The sequence below is a fragment of the Monodelphis domestica genome, chromosome 4 (assembly GCF_027887165.1).
Source record: "Monodelphis domestica isolate mMonDom1 chromosome 4, mMonDom1.pri, whole genome shotgun sequence".
Classification (NCBI taxonomy): domain Eukaryota; kingdom Metazoa; phylum Chordata; class Mammalia; order Didelphimorphia; family Didelphidae; genus Monodelphis; species Monodelphis domestica.
In genome coordinates, this window is record NC_077230.1 from 352,483,520 (window position 1) to 352,500,342 (window position 16,823).

At 35.4% G+C, this 16,823-nt stretch overlaps 1 protein-coding gene across 1 annotated transcript; it reads left to right on the forward strand.

Annotated features, from left to right (window-relative positions):
- Nucleotides 1-1,217: 1,217 nt before the first annotated feature.
- Nucleotides 1,218-2,177, forward strand: LOC100020425 (olfactory receptor 51G2-like). Its single transcript, XM_007491164.3, has one exon. It carries the CDS (start codon nucleotides 1,236-1,238, stop codon nucleotides 2,175-2,177), a length of 942 nt encoding a protein of 313 aa, XP_007491226.2. The 5' UTR covers nucleotides 1,218-1,235.
- Nucleotides 2,178-16,823: the final 14,646 nt, after the last annotated feature.

The following is a 16,823-nucleotide window of genomic DNA, read 5'->3' on the forward strand; positions in this document are numbered from 1 at the left end:
ACCTTAAGTTGGTTGAGAGAAATGGTATGAATATATTTTCTTTGTACTAGGATTAAGTTCACTATATTTCTTCCTTTTATATGGTACACTGCCTTATAGGTGGAATAATAAGAGTGATGCTGTAATATGAATGAATAAATAAAGAATTAAAAACCATTGGTAAATGTGCCTGCGATAAACTAACTTCTGGGGAGTTGTGGGGTTAGAAAATGAAGAAACTAATGTGTTTTGCATGATTAATAGACATGTATTACCCAGATCAAATTGCTTCCCATCTTTGGGAGGGATGAGGGAGTAGAGGGAGGGAGACAATTCAGATCTTATAACTTCAGAAAATGTATGTGGATCATCATTACATGTAAATGGGAAAATAAAATATCTAAAAAAAAATATTAAGGTGGGTAGGAGTGGTGTGGAAGGGTTCTGTGGAACAGGTAGTCCTTTAAAGGATTAGTTAGTTTCAAAAGGATCATTTGGATTAGGGGAAGCCTTAAGAGGGGGAAGAAGTTCTGAGTTGGCCTGAGTAACATCAGGTTATTGAGAAGGAGCTTACTATGTAGCATATCTGGTGACTTTGGAGAGTGGAGGGAGAAGATTTGAAAGAAAAATAAATTATATTTGGCACTGTGCAGAATCTGAAAATATCCAAACTGGAAGGGATCTTAGACATCATTTAGAAAAACCATTTATTCTTATGGAAATGTAAACTAAGACTCAGAGATGGAAAGTGATTTGATCAAGATCATACAACTGAACTGGGACAACCAGATGTTCAGACACCCCATCGAATAAGTCATTCTCTTTCACCCTATGTTTCTTAACAATTTCAGAATTTTCCCTGATATTATAAAATGAGCTAGAGAAGGAAATGGCTAACCAGTACAGTATCTATGCCAAGAAAAGCCCAATTAGGTTCACAAAGATTTGAAAATGACTGAAACAAGTGAACAACAAAATATAGATAGATACTGCATACACATATAGTATATATAGATATAGAGTTAGAGATGGATAGATAGACAGACAGAAATATATACAGATAGATAGGTAGTCAGATAGGTAGATAGATATAAAACTTGATATAAAGATTTATAGATATTTGGTGTTATCAATGATGAAAAGTATGATGATTATAAATTATGATAATGATTATCTAATATAATCACTGAGGATAGAGATCTAATACCATTTGTTCTTCTTTTATTCCAGGGAAGGAATCTATCCCAGTGAGCATCATGTCTGTCTTCAATTCTTCTGTCCTTTATCCTAGATTTCTTTTAACAGGTTTCCCAGGATTAGAGGCCATGTATGGTTTGATTTCTGTCCCCATCTGCTTGGTCTACATTATTTCCATTACAGGAAATATAACCATCCTCTTCATCATCCGAACAGAGCCCTCACTCCACCAGCCCATGTACTATTTTCTCTCAATGTTGGCTATGACAGACTTGGGTCTATCAAGTACTACATTGCCTACTATGCTCAGTGTCTTCTGGTTCCACTCCCGTGAGATCCCTTTTAATGCCTGCTTGATTCAGATGTACTTTATCCATGTGTTTTCAATCATTGAGTCTGCTGTATTGCTGGCCATGGCATTTGACCGTTTTGTGGCCATCCGTGAACCCCTGCGCTATTCAACCATCCTCACCAATGGGGTAATTATTGGGATTGGGCTAGCCATTGCTGGAAGGGCCCTGACTTTAGTTTTCCCAGCTTCCTTCCTCTTGAAAAGGCTACAATACCGACCCATAAATGTCCTCTCCTATTCTTTTTGTCTGCACCAGGACCTCATTAAAATGACAGTATCTAGTCGTAGGATTAGCAGCATCTATGGCCTCATGGTGGTCATCTTTTCCATGGGACTAGATTCAGTATTGCTTCTCCTGTCCTATATGCTCATCCTGGCCACAGTGCTAAGCATTGCTTCTAAGTCAGAACGTGTCAAAGCCCTTAACACCTGCATCTCCCATATATGTGCAGTGCTTACTTTCTACACACCCATGATTGGATTATCCATGATCCGCCGCTATGGACAGAATGCCTCCCCAATAGTTCATGTGCTGATGGCCAATGTCTACCTTCTTGTTCCTCCACTCATGAACCCTATTGTATATAGTGTTAAGACCAAGCAGATTCGCCTACGTATCCTCAAGAAGTTTAAAAAGCAGAAGGGATAGAGAAACTCACAGATTCCTTCCTGATTATGTCTTACCTTTATATGTCACTTACTCTTGTTTTTTTTTTCAATAATTTTGAAAAAAATGTAATATCATTGACAGTTTAAGAAATTGATTTTCTTGACTATAGATGTCTGAAATTGAAACTGGATTAAAAGAAAGGATGATTAGAATCCTAGATCAATTTTCATTTCAAAAAAGGCCATATTCTGATAATAATATTGTATTTCATAAGAAATTTATCATTTTACAACTTTCCCCACTCATTTGGCCTTTTCCATTTCTACTTGTCCCTTTTTATTTTCTAGTTAACAAGTTAAATCAACAAGGGTATACTTAGTGCCTGCTATACACCTGCTATACACATATGCTATATACATATGAGCTAAACACTGCAAATATAAAGAATTTTATTTTTTAATTCATGAACTAATAGAAGAAGCAATATGAAAACAATGATGTAAAAACAATAGAGGAAAGACACTAGTATTAAAGCATTTAGGAAAAGCTTTTTTTTTCCCAAGGTGAGATATTAACTGGAACTTGGAGGAAGTCATAAAATCCAAGACATAAAATCCAAGAGATGAGGTGGAGGGAATTTTAAGAATGAGGGACAACAAATAAAAATGCATAGAGTTGGGAAATGGATCTTTCTTGAGTAAGGAAGAGCAAGAAGGGCAATATCATTGGATCACAAACAATGGGTAGAAGAATAAGTTGTTAAAAGACTAGAAAGGAAGGAAGGGGTCAAGTGATACTATGAACTCCAAACAGAGGAACTTATATTTGATCATAGCAAAGCATATAGGGAGTACAAAAACTAATCTTTAGGCCAAAATCAGGAAAATGCCTCTTTGAGAAAATGAGGGAAAGGCAAATGTTGGGCAATCTAAGAAAGAAGGTAGAGGAAGGCCTGAATGTCAAGATTTCAGACCAGAGTAAATGGAGATAATGCAAATCTCACTAACATATGCATAGCTAGGAGTACTTTTTGTGGCATGCTGTAACTGGTAAAAATGTATAAGCTTCATTACTTTAGTAATAGTTAAACAAATACTGTGTAAATGTAATGGAACATTTATTGCACCTTGACTAAAAATGGATGTGAAGAATTCAGAGAAGCATGAGAAGAATTATAGAAACTCATAGAAAATGATGTAATCAGAACCACATGAAGGATGTATATGAATATGAGGAAAGTGGAAATAACTAAAAAAACAAAACCTCATGCTGTATAATTATGAAGATCAAATTTGGCCCAGAATAAATGTTATGGGAAATATCTTTTTCTCCTGTATATACAGAATGGGACATTGCAAGTGGGTCATACTTCACCCACTGTTAGATAAAGTTGATGTACTAACTCCTTTAGCTGAACTATTTTTTTCCTTTTTTTTTAAACCCTTACCTTCCATCTTGGAGTCAATACTGTGTGTTGACTCTAAGGCAGAAGAATGGTAAGGTCTAGGCAATGGGGGTCAAGTGACTTGCCCAGGGTCACACAGCTAAGAAGTGGCTGAATCCAGATTTGAACCCAGGACCTCCCATCTCTAGGCCTGGTTCTCAATCCACTGAGCTACCCAGATGCCCCCACTATTTTTTTTAAGGAAAATCTTTGTTAAAAGGGACAGTTTGACATGAAGGATATTTCTGGATAAAAGGGTGATGCAAAGGCAAAATATATACATTAAAATAAGAATTAAACTATAAGAATATTTGTAAATATATGTATCATGTATAAGACATTTTAAAGAAATAAATTACCAAAAATATTCTACTAAAAAAGTTTAAAATTATCTAATGAAGTCATCTTATATACATTACTCATATTACAACTGAACTTTTTTAAAAATATGTTCAAATGATGGATGTTAGAACAAATATCAATGAAGGATTAATATACTATCTTATTTTTAAAATGTTATATTTGAACACTAACGTCAAGAATTCAAAAAATTGCAAAACTAAAAGAGGAATTAAACTTTATTTCTTTTGCCTGCTTAGCTATAGGAGGCAGAAATAGAAGTAAAAGAGTAAATGTTGCAGGAAAAAATTGGTTCAATAGAAAGAAATGAAAAATTCCTAACAATTATATATTCCAAAAGTGGAATAGGCTGTTATAGGAAGCAATACCTTGATACCTTATCACTAGATTTCTCTAAAAAAGACTGATCTGGCAAAATTTATGGAACAGAATATAGACTGAAGTAGGGACTAGCAAAATTGATCCCAGAAAAATGAGTTAAGAATTTGCTGAAATAATTCAAATTGATGTATTGAGAACAAGGATAGAAAGGTAGTCAAAGACAAAAAGAATTAGGATGAATCTAAAGGAGAGTATGAAATAAAAATCAACAAGATTTCTCTTTCCTATTTCTACTGAAAATGGAACATGAATGATGATGAGTCTTTTTCTCAGATGGAATTTAACTCAGACACCAGAAAAAAATTCTTGATGTGTGATAAAACATAATTCTTTCAAGAAGATGGCTTTTAAGATGACTCTACTGTAACTTTATGTTTATTTCCTCTTAATGGCATGGTGAACTGGTTTTTTAGAGTAGAGAAAATAACATAGAAAAATAACTTTTCAAAGTTAGTTTTATTGCTGGGCCTCTATGACTCTTTTCACATAAATAATGACTTAAGGATTAAGTGCCAAAATATATCAGAAATCAGAATCTGTTAACACCATTGGAGGAAGTATATGTGATTGACATAGGGGCAGGGTAGTGGGTGAATAATCATGGTTCAAAGAAAGATTAAAAAATAGTAAATTGAGGAACTAAATTTAATTTCACCAAGACAATAAATTCAGATAACTGGGAAGGGGGTCAGAAAAGTCACTCTGTGTTGGAGTTAGAGGTATATAATGGGTAGAATAAAATGGAAAGAAACATGGAGAATAGTCATGAAAAAATATAAGAAATGAAAAGCACAAAGGAGTTTGTGTTAGGCAAAGAATCAGTTCAAGATTGGGCAACATGGTAACCTTATCCCATTCTTACTCACCTTTAATTGTAACCATGAACATATTACATTTAATAAGCTGGTCTACTACTTAAGATATGAAGGAATAATGGGAAATAATATCATTATTCCTATGTTAATCATTCATAATTTTTTAATAAATTAAATCATAGTCACCTTCAAGATCATCTTTGAAATATTAAAAAAAGGAAAAAATGGTCACTAAAGGAAAGCCTGAACAAAGAGAAATGGGCAACGATTTTTGTCTTTCATGATATTTTTTTGAGCTGATGTGTATTATCTTTGTTTCTGATCCTGAGTACTTCTCTGAATTAAAGACATAAATAATTGCTTAAAATGATGATGGTGATGTTTTTCACCAACACCACCATCAACACCATCATCATCATCATAGCTAGCACTTTAAGGTTTGTGAAGCTCTTTAAAAATATTGTCTCATGGGACTTCCAGGTAAACATGGCGGTAGTCTAAACGCAGACTTCTTCCTCTCCTCAGCACCCACTGATATAGACTTGCTCAAAAGACCAAAATAAAACAAATTCATGAGAACAAAGGGACTCTACAGTAGGGTAAGCATTGAAGGTATGTGGGATTTGGGCATTTCCACACTATTAGGGGGTGAAAACTCCCACCAAAACAGAAGCTGATCCACCCTCCCTCACCCCACCTACCAAGCCTGAGTCAGAGCCAGTATGTGCCAGAATCAGTGAGTGAGCAACGGGCACCTCTAGAGTGAGGGAGGGGCACCTCAAGGTACTTGGGAGTTGACTAAGACTACCAAAGACCTACCCCTGAGAGCAGCTAGACCTGAAACCCCAGCAAGCTGAAGAGCAGAGACCGTGGGTGCTGGTGGGAAGATAGCACAGAGGAGGGCAGCAAACAGCAGAAGCTGCAGAGATTCAAGAGCTTGCCTCAAGCAAAAGCCTTGCTCCTTAATTCCATACACAGAGAGCCTGCCCATCTCACTCAGATTTCTGACTAAAAAGGGAAGGAAAAATGTCCACAGTGATGGAAAATTGTGCCCAGAAATATCAACTTCCCTCCAAAAACAAAACAAAAACAAGAACAATGGATAGACCCTGGAAAATTTTTACAGAGGAAAAACCCAGGCTAAAGAGGAAATAGAAGAGGAAATTCAAATAAATGCACCAAAATCTTCGCAAAAAATGGAAATTGTCCACAAGCTCTTGAAGAATTTAAATTGGAGCTTATAAAAAAGATGGAAGCCTTGTGGCAAGAAAAGTGGGAAATAGTTCAAAGAGAAAATAACAGTTTAAAGAACAAGAACTCCCAATTGGAGAAACAGCTGGAAGCCACGAAAAGCAGGATAGACCAAACTGAAAAGGAAAACCAGTCTTTAAAGTCCAGAATTAGGCAATTGGAAGACAATGATCTTGCAAAACAACAAGAATTAAAAAAGCAAAGTCAAAAGACTAACAAAATAGAAGAAAATATAAAATATCTCAATAAGAAGATGACAAATCAGGAATACAGAGCAAAGAGAGTCAATTTGAGAATCATTGCTCTACCTGAAAATCAGAAATAAACAGAAATCTTCACATCATACTACAAGAAACCATTCAAGAAAATTGCCCTGATGTTCTTGAACAAGGAGGCAAAATAGACATTGAAAGAGTTCATAGAATACCTTCTACACTAAATCCTCAAAAGACAACTCCCAGGAATGTAATTGCCAAATTCAAGAGCTTTCCAGCTAAGGAGAAAATTCTACAAGAAGCCAAAAACATACAATTATGATATCGAGGAGCACCAATCAGGATCACACAACACCTGGCAGTTTCCAAACTAAAGGACCTCAAGGCTTGGAATTGTAAACCTCAAAATTTCTTAGACTTATAAATGTTGGAAATTTCACCATTGGGAAATTTCATACTTGAAAAATTTCCTATTGATAGTGGGTCTTGACTATTGGAATGTGAACCCCATTGGCATGGGAGGTTCCTTCTCCTACCTTCTTAAGATTACTTTAGGACAGAAACCTTTTGCTGAACAATGGAAAGGACTTTGACCTATGCTTAAGCATAGAACAGGAATTTCTTTGAGTCATGATTGATTTTAGAATTGATACAATGGAGATACTTGGAATCAATCTCCACCCTATTCAGTCCTAACAGGATTGAGTAAAGGCTGCAGCCTAGATCAAAATTTAATTATTCCAATCTCTACCCTACTCAGGTTAACAGGATTTAGAAAGGGCTGTAGCAAAGGAGCAAAGATTTAATTATTTGAAAATATGACCTTCAACAGACATGTGCAAAGCCAGAGACCTCTGGGCGGTCCTGGGTTAAGTTAGAGCCTCCATTGGCACAGGGAAATTGATGGACAGGTGATTGGTAGATGTGAGGACTGAGGGGAGGGAACTTGGATGGTTTCCTTAAGGATAGGGGGGTCTGAAGACTGGAGGGGGTTGAGGAGTTTGTCAGGAGTGGTTGCGGTGTGCTCTGAGAAGCTTGCGCTGAAGGAAGCTGAAGGTGGGGGCCCCGGAGACTGTTTCTCCATTTTTGGTCACGTGAGTAATAGGGACTGATCTCCTTTCATTGCCCCAGCTATCTAAGGGCTTGGGCCTTTTGGCCCAGCCTAAATAGAAGGGGTATTTAAGCCCTATTCCCTTCTCTCCCCTTTCTCTCTCCCTCTATCTCTCTATCTCTAATTCCTTTCTTCCTCCTGTTTGTAATTAAAACTCCATAAAGGTTGACGGCTGACTTGAGTTTTCATTAAGGAATTACATAGCTGAATTCCTTGGTGACCTTAAATTAATATATATCAGTCTTTTAAAAGTGATTTCCTTGTCACAGAATATGATATTAGTAAAGGCAAGAGAATTGTGTCTTCAACCAAGGATTACCTATCCATCAAAACCAACTATATAAGTATGGGCATTCAATAAAATAGAAGATTTCCAAGTATTTGTAAAGAAAAGAACAGAACTACATGGAAAGTTTGATATCAAAACACAAAGATCAAGAGAAATGTGAAAAGGTAAATGGAAAAGAGAGGGAAACAAGGGAAGTTTTTTTATTCAAACTTTCTTCCTTAAGGGCTACATATATATCTATAATTTGATCTTATTGTAGCCATATATATATATATGTATATACATATATATATATATATATGGGGGGAAATGTTAATTGTAACTCTTAAAAATTATATTCACTATTATAGTAATTAGATTAATCATTCACAGGAAGAGATTGGGATAATAAGTGCTATAAAATGTTATGCAAAAAAAGAAAAAGGGAGGGGATAATTGAAGATGGAACCAAGAGACACTTGAAGAAATAAAATAAATAGGATAATCTTTATCACACAAAGATATGCATGAGAAAGGGAGGGGAAGAATATTCTTATAAGAAGGAGAGGAAGAGAGTGCTAAAAGGTAATACTTAAACCTTACTCTCAGTGAAATCAATTGTGAGAGGGAAGAGCATATAGATCCTTTGGGTTCTTGAATTCTATCTAATACTACAGGGAAAGTGAGAAGGGAAAACTAAAGGGGGTAGTGGAGGGAGGGAGTACAAAAAGGCAGGAAAATAGAGGGGAGAGAGAACTTAACAGACCCTAAAAATGTAAAAAGGGAACAAAAATGGAGGGGTTATAAAGAGAAGCATATCAAGGGAGGTGATTAGAGGGATTGATTAAAAGAAAACCACTGGTTTAAAAGGATATAGCAAAAGAAAAAAGGACAGAACTAGGAGAGGATATCAAAATGCTGAGGAATACACAAATGATAATCATAACTTTGAATGTGAATGAGATGAACTCACCCATAAAATGAAAACAAATAGGAGAGTGGATTAGAATCCAAGATCGTACCATATGTTGTCTATAAGAAACAAACCTGAGGCAGGTCGACACTAACAAGATTAGAATTAAAGGTTAAAGCAAAACCTATTGGGCCTCAACTAATACAAAGAAGGCAGGAGTTGCAATCATGACATCTGACAAAGCCAAAGTAAAAATAGATCTGATTAAAAGGGATAAGGAAGGTAAATACATCCTGATAAAAGGGAGTATAGACAATGAGGAAATATCAGTAATCAACATGTATGCACCAAATGGTATAGCATCCAAATTTCTAAAGGAGAAACTAGTGGAATTGGAGGATGAAATAGATAGTAAACCTATACTAGTGGGAGACCTGAACCTACCATTATCAAATTTAGATAAATCAAATCAAAAAAATAAATAAGAAAGAGGTAAAAGAGGTGAATGAAATCTCAGAAAAAATTATATTTAATACATATATGGAGAAAATAAATAGGGACAAAAAGGAATACACCTTCTTTTCAGCAGCACATGGTATATTCACAAAGATTGACCATGTACTAGGTCATAAAAACATGGCAAACAAATGTAGAAAAGCAGAAATAATAAATGAAAACTTTTCAGATCATAATGCAATAAAAATAATGATCACTAAGGGTACATGGAGAGCCAAATCAAAAACTAATTGGAAATTAAACAATAAGATTCTCCAAAATTGGTTAGTTAGAGAACAAATTATAGAAACAATTAATAATTTAATTGACAATGATAAGACATCTTTTCAAAATCTATGCGATGCAGCCAAAGCAGTACTCAGCATAAAATTTATATTCTTGAGTTCTTATATTAACAAATTAGGGAAGGCAGAGGTCAATGAATTGGTCATGCAATCAAAAAACTTGAAAGTGAACAAATTAAAAATCCCCAGAAGAAAAAGAAATTAGAGATACTCAAAATATATAGAGAAATTAATAAAATTGAAAGTGAAAGAACTATTGAACTAATAAATAAGACTAGAAGCTGTTATTTTGAAAAACAAACAAAATAGACAAAGTACTGGTCAATCTAATAAAAGAAAAGGAAAGAAGGAAACCAAATGAACAGTATCATAGATGAAAAGGGAGACCTCACCTCCAATGAAGAGGAAATTAAGCAATCATTAAAAACTATTTTACCCAATTATATGGCAATAAATATGCCAATCTAAGTGATATGGATGAATATTTACAAAAATATAAATTGCCTAGATTAACAGAAGAAATAGAACTCTTAAATAATCCCATATCCGAAAAAGAAATTGAACAAGCCATCAAAGAACTCCCGAAGAAGAAATCCCCAGGGCCTGATGGATTCACAAGTGAATTCTATCAAACATTCAAAGAACAGCTAATTCCAATACTATACAAAAGTATATGATATAATAAGCAAAGAGGGAGTTCTACCAAATTCCTTTTATGACACAAATATAGTACTGTTTCCAAAGCCAAATAAGTCAAAAACAGAGAAAGAAAACTATAGACCAATCTCCTTAATGAACATAGATGCAAAAATCTTAAATAGAATAGTATCAAAAAGACTCCAGCAAGTGATCACAAGGGTTATCCACTATGATCAGGTGGGATTTATGCCAGGAATGCATGGATGGTTCAATATTAAGAAAACAGTCCACATAATTGACCATATCAACTAGTAAACCAACAAAAATCACATGATTATCTCAATAGATGCAGAAAAAGCCTTTGAGAAAATATAATACCCATTCCTATGAAAACACCAGAAAGTATAGGAATAGAAGGGTCTTTCCTAAAAATAATAAACAGTATTTATCTAAAACCATCAGCCAACATCATCTGCAATGGGGACAAACTAGATGCATTCCCAATAAGATCAGGAGTGAAACAGAATGCCCATTATCACCTCTATTATTTAACATTGTACTAGAAACACTAGCAGTAGCAATTAGAGAAGACAATAAAATTGAACATATTAAAATTGGCAATGAGGAGACCAAGCTATCACTCTTTGCAGATGATATAATGGTCTACTTAAAGAATCCTAGAGAATCAACTAAAAAGCTGGTTGAAATAATCAACAACTTTAGCAAAGTTTCAGGATACAAAATAAACCCACATAAGTCATACTTCTATCTGCCCTTTGATCTAGCCATAGCACTTTTGGGTTTTTACCCCAATGAGATAATAAGGAAAAAGACATGTACAAGAATATTTATAGCTGCGCTCTTTATGGTAGCCAAAAATTGAAAAATGAGGGGATGCCCTTCAATTGGGGAATGAATGAACAAATTGTGGTATCTATTGGTGATTAAAGGAATAATAAAGTGGAGGAATTCCATGGGAACTGGAACAACCTCTAGGAATTGATGCAGAGAGAAAGGAGCAGAACAAGGAGAACATATAGACTGATACACTGTGGTACAATAAAATATAATGGACTTCTCCATTAGTGGCAATGCAGTGATCCTGAACAGCCTACAGGGATTCATGAGCTAGAACACTATTCACATTCAGAGGAAAAACTGTGGGAGTAGAAACACTGAAGAAAAACAACTGCTTGATTACATGGGTCAAGGGGGATATTATTGGGGATATAAACCCTAAATGAACATCCTAGTGCAAACATCAACAATATGGAAATAGGTTTTGATCAAGGTCACATGTAATATGAAGTGGAATTGTGCATCAGTTTTGGGAAGGGTAGGGGAAGGGAGGGAGGAATAGAATATGATTTTTGTAACCAAGGAATGATGTTTGAAATTGACCAAATTAAAAAAAAAAACTTAAAAAATAAAAAATAAAAATATTGTCTCATTTTATCTGTCTGATAAGCCTTGTAAATAAGTGTTATTATTATTATTCCTACTTTTATAGGTAAGGAAACTGAGAGAGCAGTTAAATGGCATGTGAAGGGCTAGCTGGTCAATTATAAACATTTATTAAGGGTCATAATGTGCCAGGCACTATGGCAAGTGCTGAAGATACAAAGAAAGATAAAAGACTATCTCTACTTTCAAGGAGTCAACAACATAACAATAACTATGTACAAGCAACATATTTGCAGTATGAGTTGGAAATAATTAAGAGATGTGGCATCAGATTTTAATTTCTCTTATAGGGATCAGTAAAGACTTGTGGAAGGGTGCATATTAGGGAGAATTAAAAGAAGGCAGAAGGTTTAGTGGCACATTGGAGAGAATATAGTCCAGTAGACAGCCTAACCAGGCTGAAGTAACTAATAGGCTTTAAATCCATCTATGAGTTAGGAACATGTCTACCCTGATCATATAAACACTTTCCCAGGCAGACGAGAACAGTTTTTTTCAGTATCCATGAAGGTGGCTGAAACAGGCACAGGAGAATACTTATATCTTGGTCAGAAATCAAAGACACTAAGGTCACCTACTGAATCCTGACTTTTGTCTTGCCAATGAACTTCAATGACTCTGGAAGAGAAAATGAAGTTGATGACTTTGTGCAATTCCTCTTCTCTTAAATATAATTCATACAAGAGTCAAGCATCACCCTGTGATGTCATTGGCCATCTTTGAAAAGGATAGACAATGATAATCATGTGCCAAACACTGTGTTCAAGTGCTGGTGCTGGAGTTACAAGGAAAGGCAGAAGATAAGTTATTCCCTGAAATAGTTCATAATCTAATGGAGGTGGGGGGGCAAACCCAAAAAATGTAATATAAAACAAACTACATATAGGATAAAGAGAAAATAATTAACAGAAGAAAGACATTAGAATTAAGGGGGGTTGGGGAAAGTTTCCAGTAAAAAAAAAATAGAACTCAAAATAGGACTTAAAAGGAAGGCATAGAGGTCAGTATGCATTCCAGGCATGGGGGAAAGCCAGATAGAATACCCAGAGCCAAGTAAAGGAGTGTCTTGTTTGTGGAACAATTAGGAGGCTAATTTACTTGATGGAAGAATGCATGTTGGGAAGTAATGTATTAAAGGTGGTAAGAGTAGGGGAGAGTTAGGTGATAAAGGACTTTGAATGTCAAATAACATTTTGCATTTGATTCTGGAGGTGATAGTTACTGGAGTTTACCAAGTGGGGAAGTGTGGTGAATGATCAGAGCTACACTTTTGGAAAATCACTTTAGTGACTGAATGGAGGATGTTTTGAAGTGGGCAGATACTTAGAGGGGAAGATACGGAAACAGGCTATTGTAATAGTTTAGTTGTGAGGTAATGAGGGTTTGCAATAGAGTGATGGCAGTGTCAATATGTGAATTTTAGCATTTCCTTTAAGCATGAATGTTAGCAAACATTCTGAGATGGTAGACATTGATTGCAGCAGCCTGCCAAAAAATTTTATAACAAAATAAAAGTTTTAGAGTTTCTATTCTAAAACACCACAAGATCCCATCTATTATTGAAGTTTTTTTTTTCAATTTAGGTCCACAGAATTTCATAAAGATGATTCTTTTTGCTCCCTCTTACCCATATACATGAGCTCACCTAGTCAGGTTAAGGGAAGACAAAGGTAGACAATAGGTAATGAAACCATTCACAAAGAAGTGAAGTGAAATTCCCCTATATTTTAAAAGATATTAAATATATACTGTATTGTATAGTTGTTTTCCAGGTCTCACCCTTTATGATACAACTTGGAGGTTTCTTTGTAATGATATTACAAACTTTTGTCTTTTCCTTCTCCAGCTCATTTTACAGATGAAGAAATTGAGGCAAATAAGAATGAATGACTTATCAAGGGTCACACAGTTAATAAGGGTCTGAGTCAAGATTTTAACTCAGGAAAGTGAGTCTTCCTGACTCTAGGTCTGGAATTTATCAATTTTGCAACCCAGTTGTCCTATATTGGACTAGACTATACTAGACTTGACTATGAAGGTACTAGATGTCTGAGTGGATAGGATGATGGGCCTGGAGACAGGAAACTCTAAGTTTAAATTCAACTCAGCCAAAGTTGGAAGACCCTGGGGAAGCCATTTACTCTGTTTCCTTAATCCACTGGAGAAAAAAAAATGGCAAATCACTCCACTACCTTTACTAAGAAAACCAGATAGAGTGTGATACCAAGTCAGACACAATGGAATAACAAATACTATAATATATTTTGTCAACTATTTTCCTTTTTCACAAATGACCCTCAGTAGCTCTTTATACAGTCTTGGATTGTTTTGATTTTATTTCATCTGCTTATTTTCAGAGATACTTGCTTCTCATGTAAAAACAAAATTATGATGAGCTACATAAATAAAATATTTAGATGGAAAAACTGTTTCAATATAGGTTCAAAACTTTAACTCACCAATCAGGTTCAAACTGTTTTGATACTTTTGATAGAGGTAATCAAAAGTATCCTCAGTGATGAATGTGAACTTCCCTTCAGGACCAGGCGCAAGGATGCTAAAGAGACTCTTATAAAATAAAGTATTTATTGAAATATATAAGGATAAATAAAAGATTTCAATAAATACTTTATAAAGGTTTTCTAATTCTAAGGGATTCTAAATCCACCCAAATAAACTCCCAGGTTCCTCAGGCTTCTCCTGTGTTTCACAGGCTACACTAATCCTCTCTGATTTGACTAACCTTAATTTATACTATCTAAATAAAACTACCATTAATATCCTTATAAATCTTAGCTTTGCCTTCAAATTATAAAATAGCAAAGGCTAGCTGGTTGATTCTAAACAAGAATCAAGTTAGGACTCTGAGTAAGACTCAGAGTTCAAACCAAAGACCAAGTTTTACTTTGATCTTCTTAGATGTAAACCAATCTATAAAACCATAGTAGATAATCACTAGTGTTTCCCAAGTTGGGAAAGGAAAACACTGGGCTCCTTCAGATCTTTCCTTCAGACAGAGAGAAAGGCAAAGATGTTACCTCCTCCATCCCTGAGAGAGAGTCTCAGAGAATGTTTCTTTGACAACTGCCAGAGACCAACTCACAACTGCCAGAGGGTAATTGACAAAGAAAAAATGGTTATAACTGTCAGCAGTTGAAATTAGTGTACTCTCTCAGCTCTGATTTAAACTTCAGTTCTTTTCTCAAGCAGTCACTTTACTTCTTATCCCTAAACTAATATATTTTCTAATATCATCCTTACACCCCATAGTTTCTTTACTTTTCTCTTGTTGGCTTCCAGAAACAGAAGTTTCAAATTCTTCTGAAAACAAGTAGTTGGCTGGTTTCTAAAGGATAAGACTAAGTGCTATAAAGCCCTAAGAAGAAAGTGTAGATTATCTTTCTTCCAGGCAACTGTTCTGGAAGTCAACAAAGTCCCTGGAGAGAAAGGTGTTATTGCTACCAATTCTTACTGTTGGCTTGTACACAGACATGCTGGACTCACAAATAGCATTTTCTCAACCTACCGATGATGTCTACAGAGCTGATATAATGTATAAATAGAGAGTCTTCAGTCTTGTTGCTTTTTCTTTCCTACTCTTCTCCCAACGTCTTTTTCTCTTAATAGATGTTACTTTCCCCCCCAAGGACCAATGTGTATGAAGGTGAAAGGCTTGGGAATTGCCTGCTCATTTCCTCTGTTGCTGACAAAGGAAAATAAACTTGAGGGGGAAAGGTGAGATGAGCAGGGCTCCAGGGTCCTTCAACTATACACACAAAAACTATTTCTTGTCTAGGAATAATCACTGTGTTCACAGCGGTCTCGTGGGGAAAATATTTTTTTTATTATGAGAAGTGAATAAAAAGTAAGTGCATTTCAGCTTCAGTGAGAGAGATGAAGGTTAAGCAAGAAGGACATAAGTATGTAGGAAAGTTACTATGTGCCAGGAATTGTGCTGAGCACCTTCCAAAAATATTCTCATTTGATCCTCACAACCCTGTAAAGTTGATGCTCCTGTTATCCCCATTTTACATCTGAGAAAACAGAAAAAAAAAGGAGGGACTCCTGGGAACACATACCTAGTGAGTATATGAAGTTTGATTTGAATTTAGGTTTTCCTCTCTATACCTTGTTCTCTATTCAGTGTACTAGCTGTCTAAGAAGGAACCTGCTTGCTATTTTTTCCTCCTGACTATATCAGTTAACTGACCTTCCTCCAATTTCAGTATCCTAACTTCACATCTCTTCTTCCTGGCTTCCATAACTTCATTCAAGACTGAGCAAAACAAAATGAAACAAAACAAAACAACCCTACCTGCAGGAAGGTATTCTTAGCCTTACCACACCCTTCCCCTTTTATATTACCTACAGTTACATTGTATGTGTTTCCTATGTACATCTCCATTTTAATGTTTTCTGCCCCATTAGAATGTTAGCTCTTTGTGATCAGAACCATTTTGTTTGTTGGTTTTTCAACTTTACCTTCTATCCACAGGGCGTAAAAGTGTATGGCACATAGTAGATTCTTTTAAGAAATTTTTACTAATGACAAAAATTTAAAAAAATGGAGATATATTGAGTTTGAAATCCTCTGGAGAGATGTTTAAGCTTTGGGAAAGATTATTACAATGGAGGAAAAGGAATAAACCAGTTACTTAAGTCACTCTGGGGGGAGCAGAGGAGAACTGAATGCCTGAAAGAAATTGCCTAAGAATAGTTGTAGGGTTGATATTAGTGGTCAATATACCCTGTGAGCTGGATTTATGCATTCATGAAGGGTAAGGCACAGGGAAGATCCAGCAAGTATCTAGATAATAGTCTCTTTCAATATGTAAATAATGTCCAGATCACCTTAGTATTTCTCCAGAATTTAATTTCTTCTTTGCCAAGTGTTTATTGAACATATGAGATGGGATGGCCTCAAAGACATCTCAAACTCATATCCAAATCTTTATATTTCTTTTCAAATTATCCAAATGCCTAAACTTTCCTATTATTTTGTAAAGGCCTTCCACCCTTTCAGT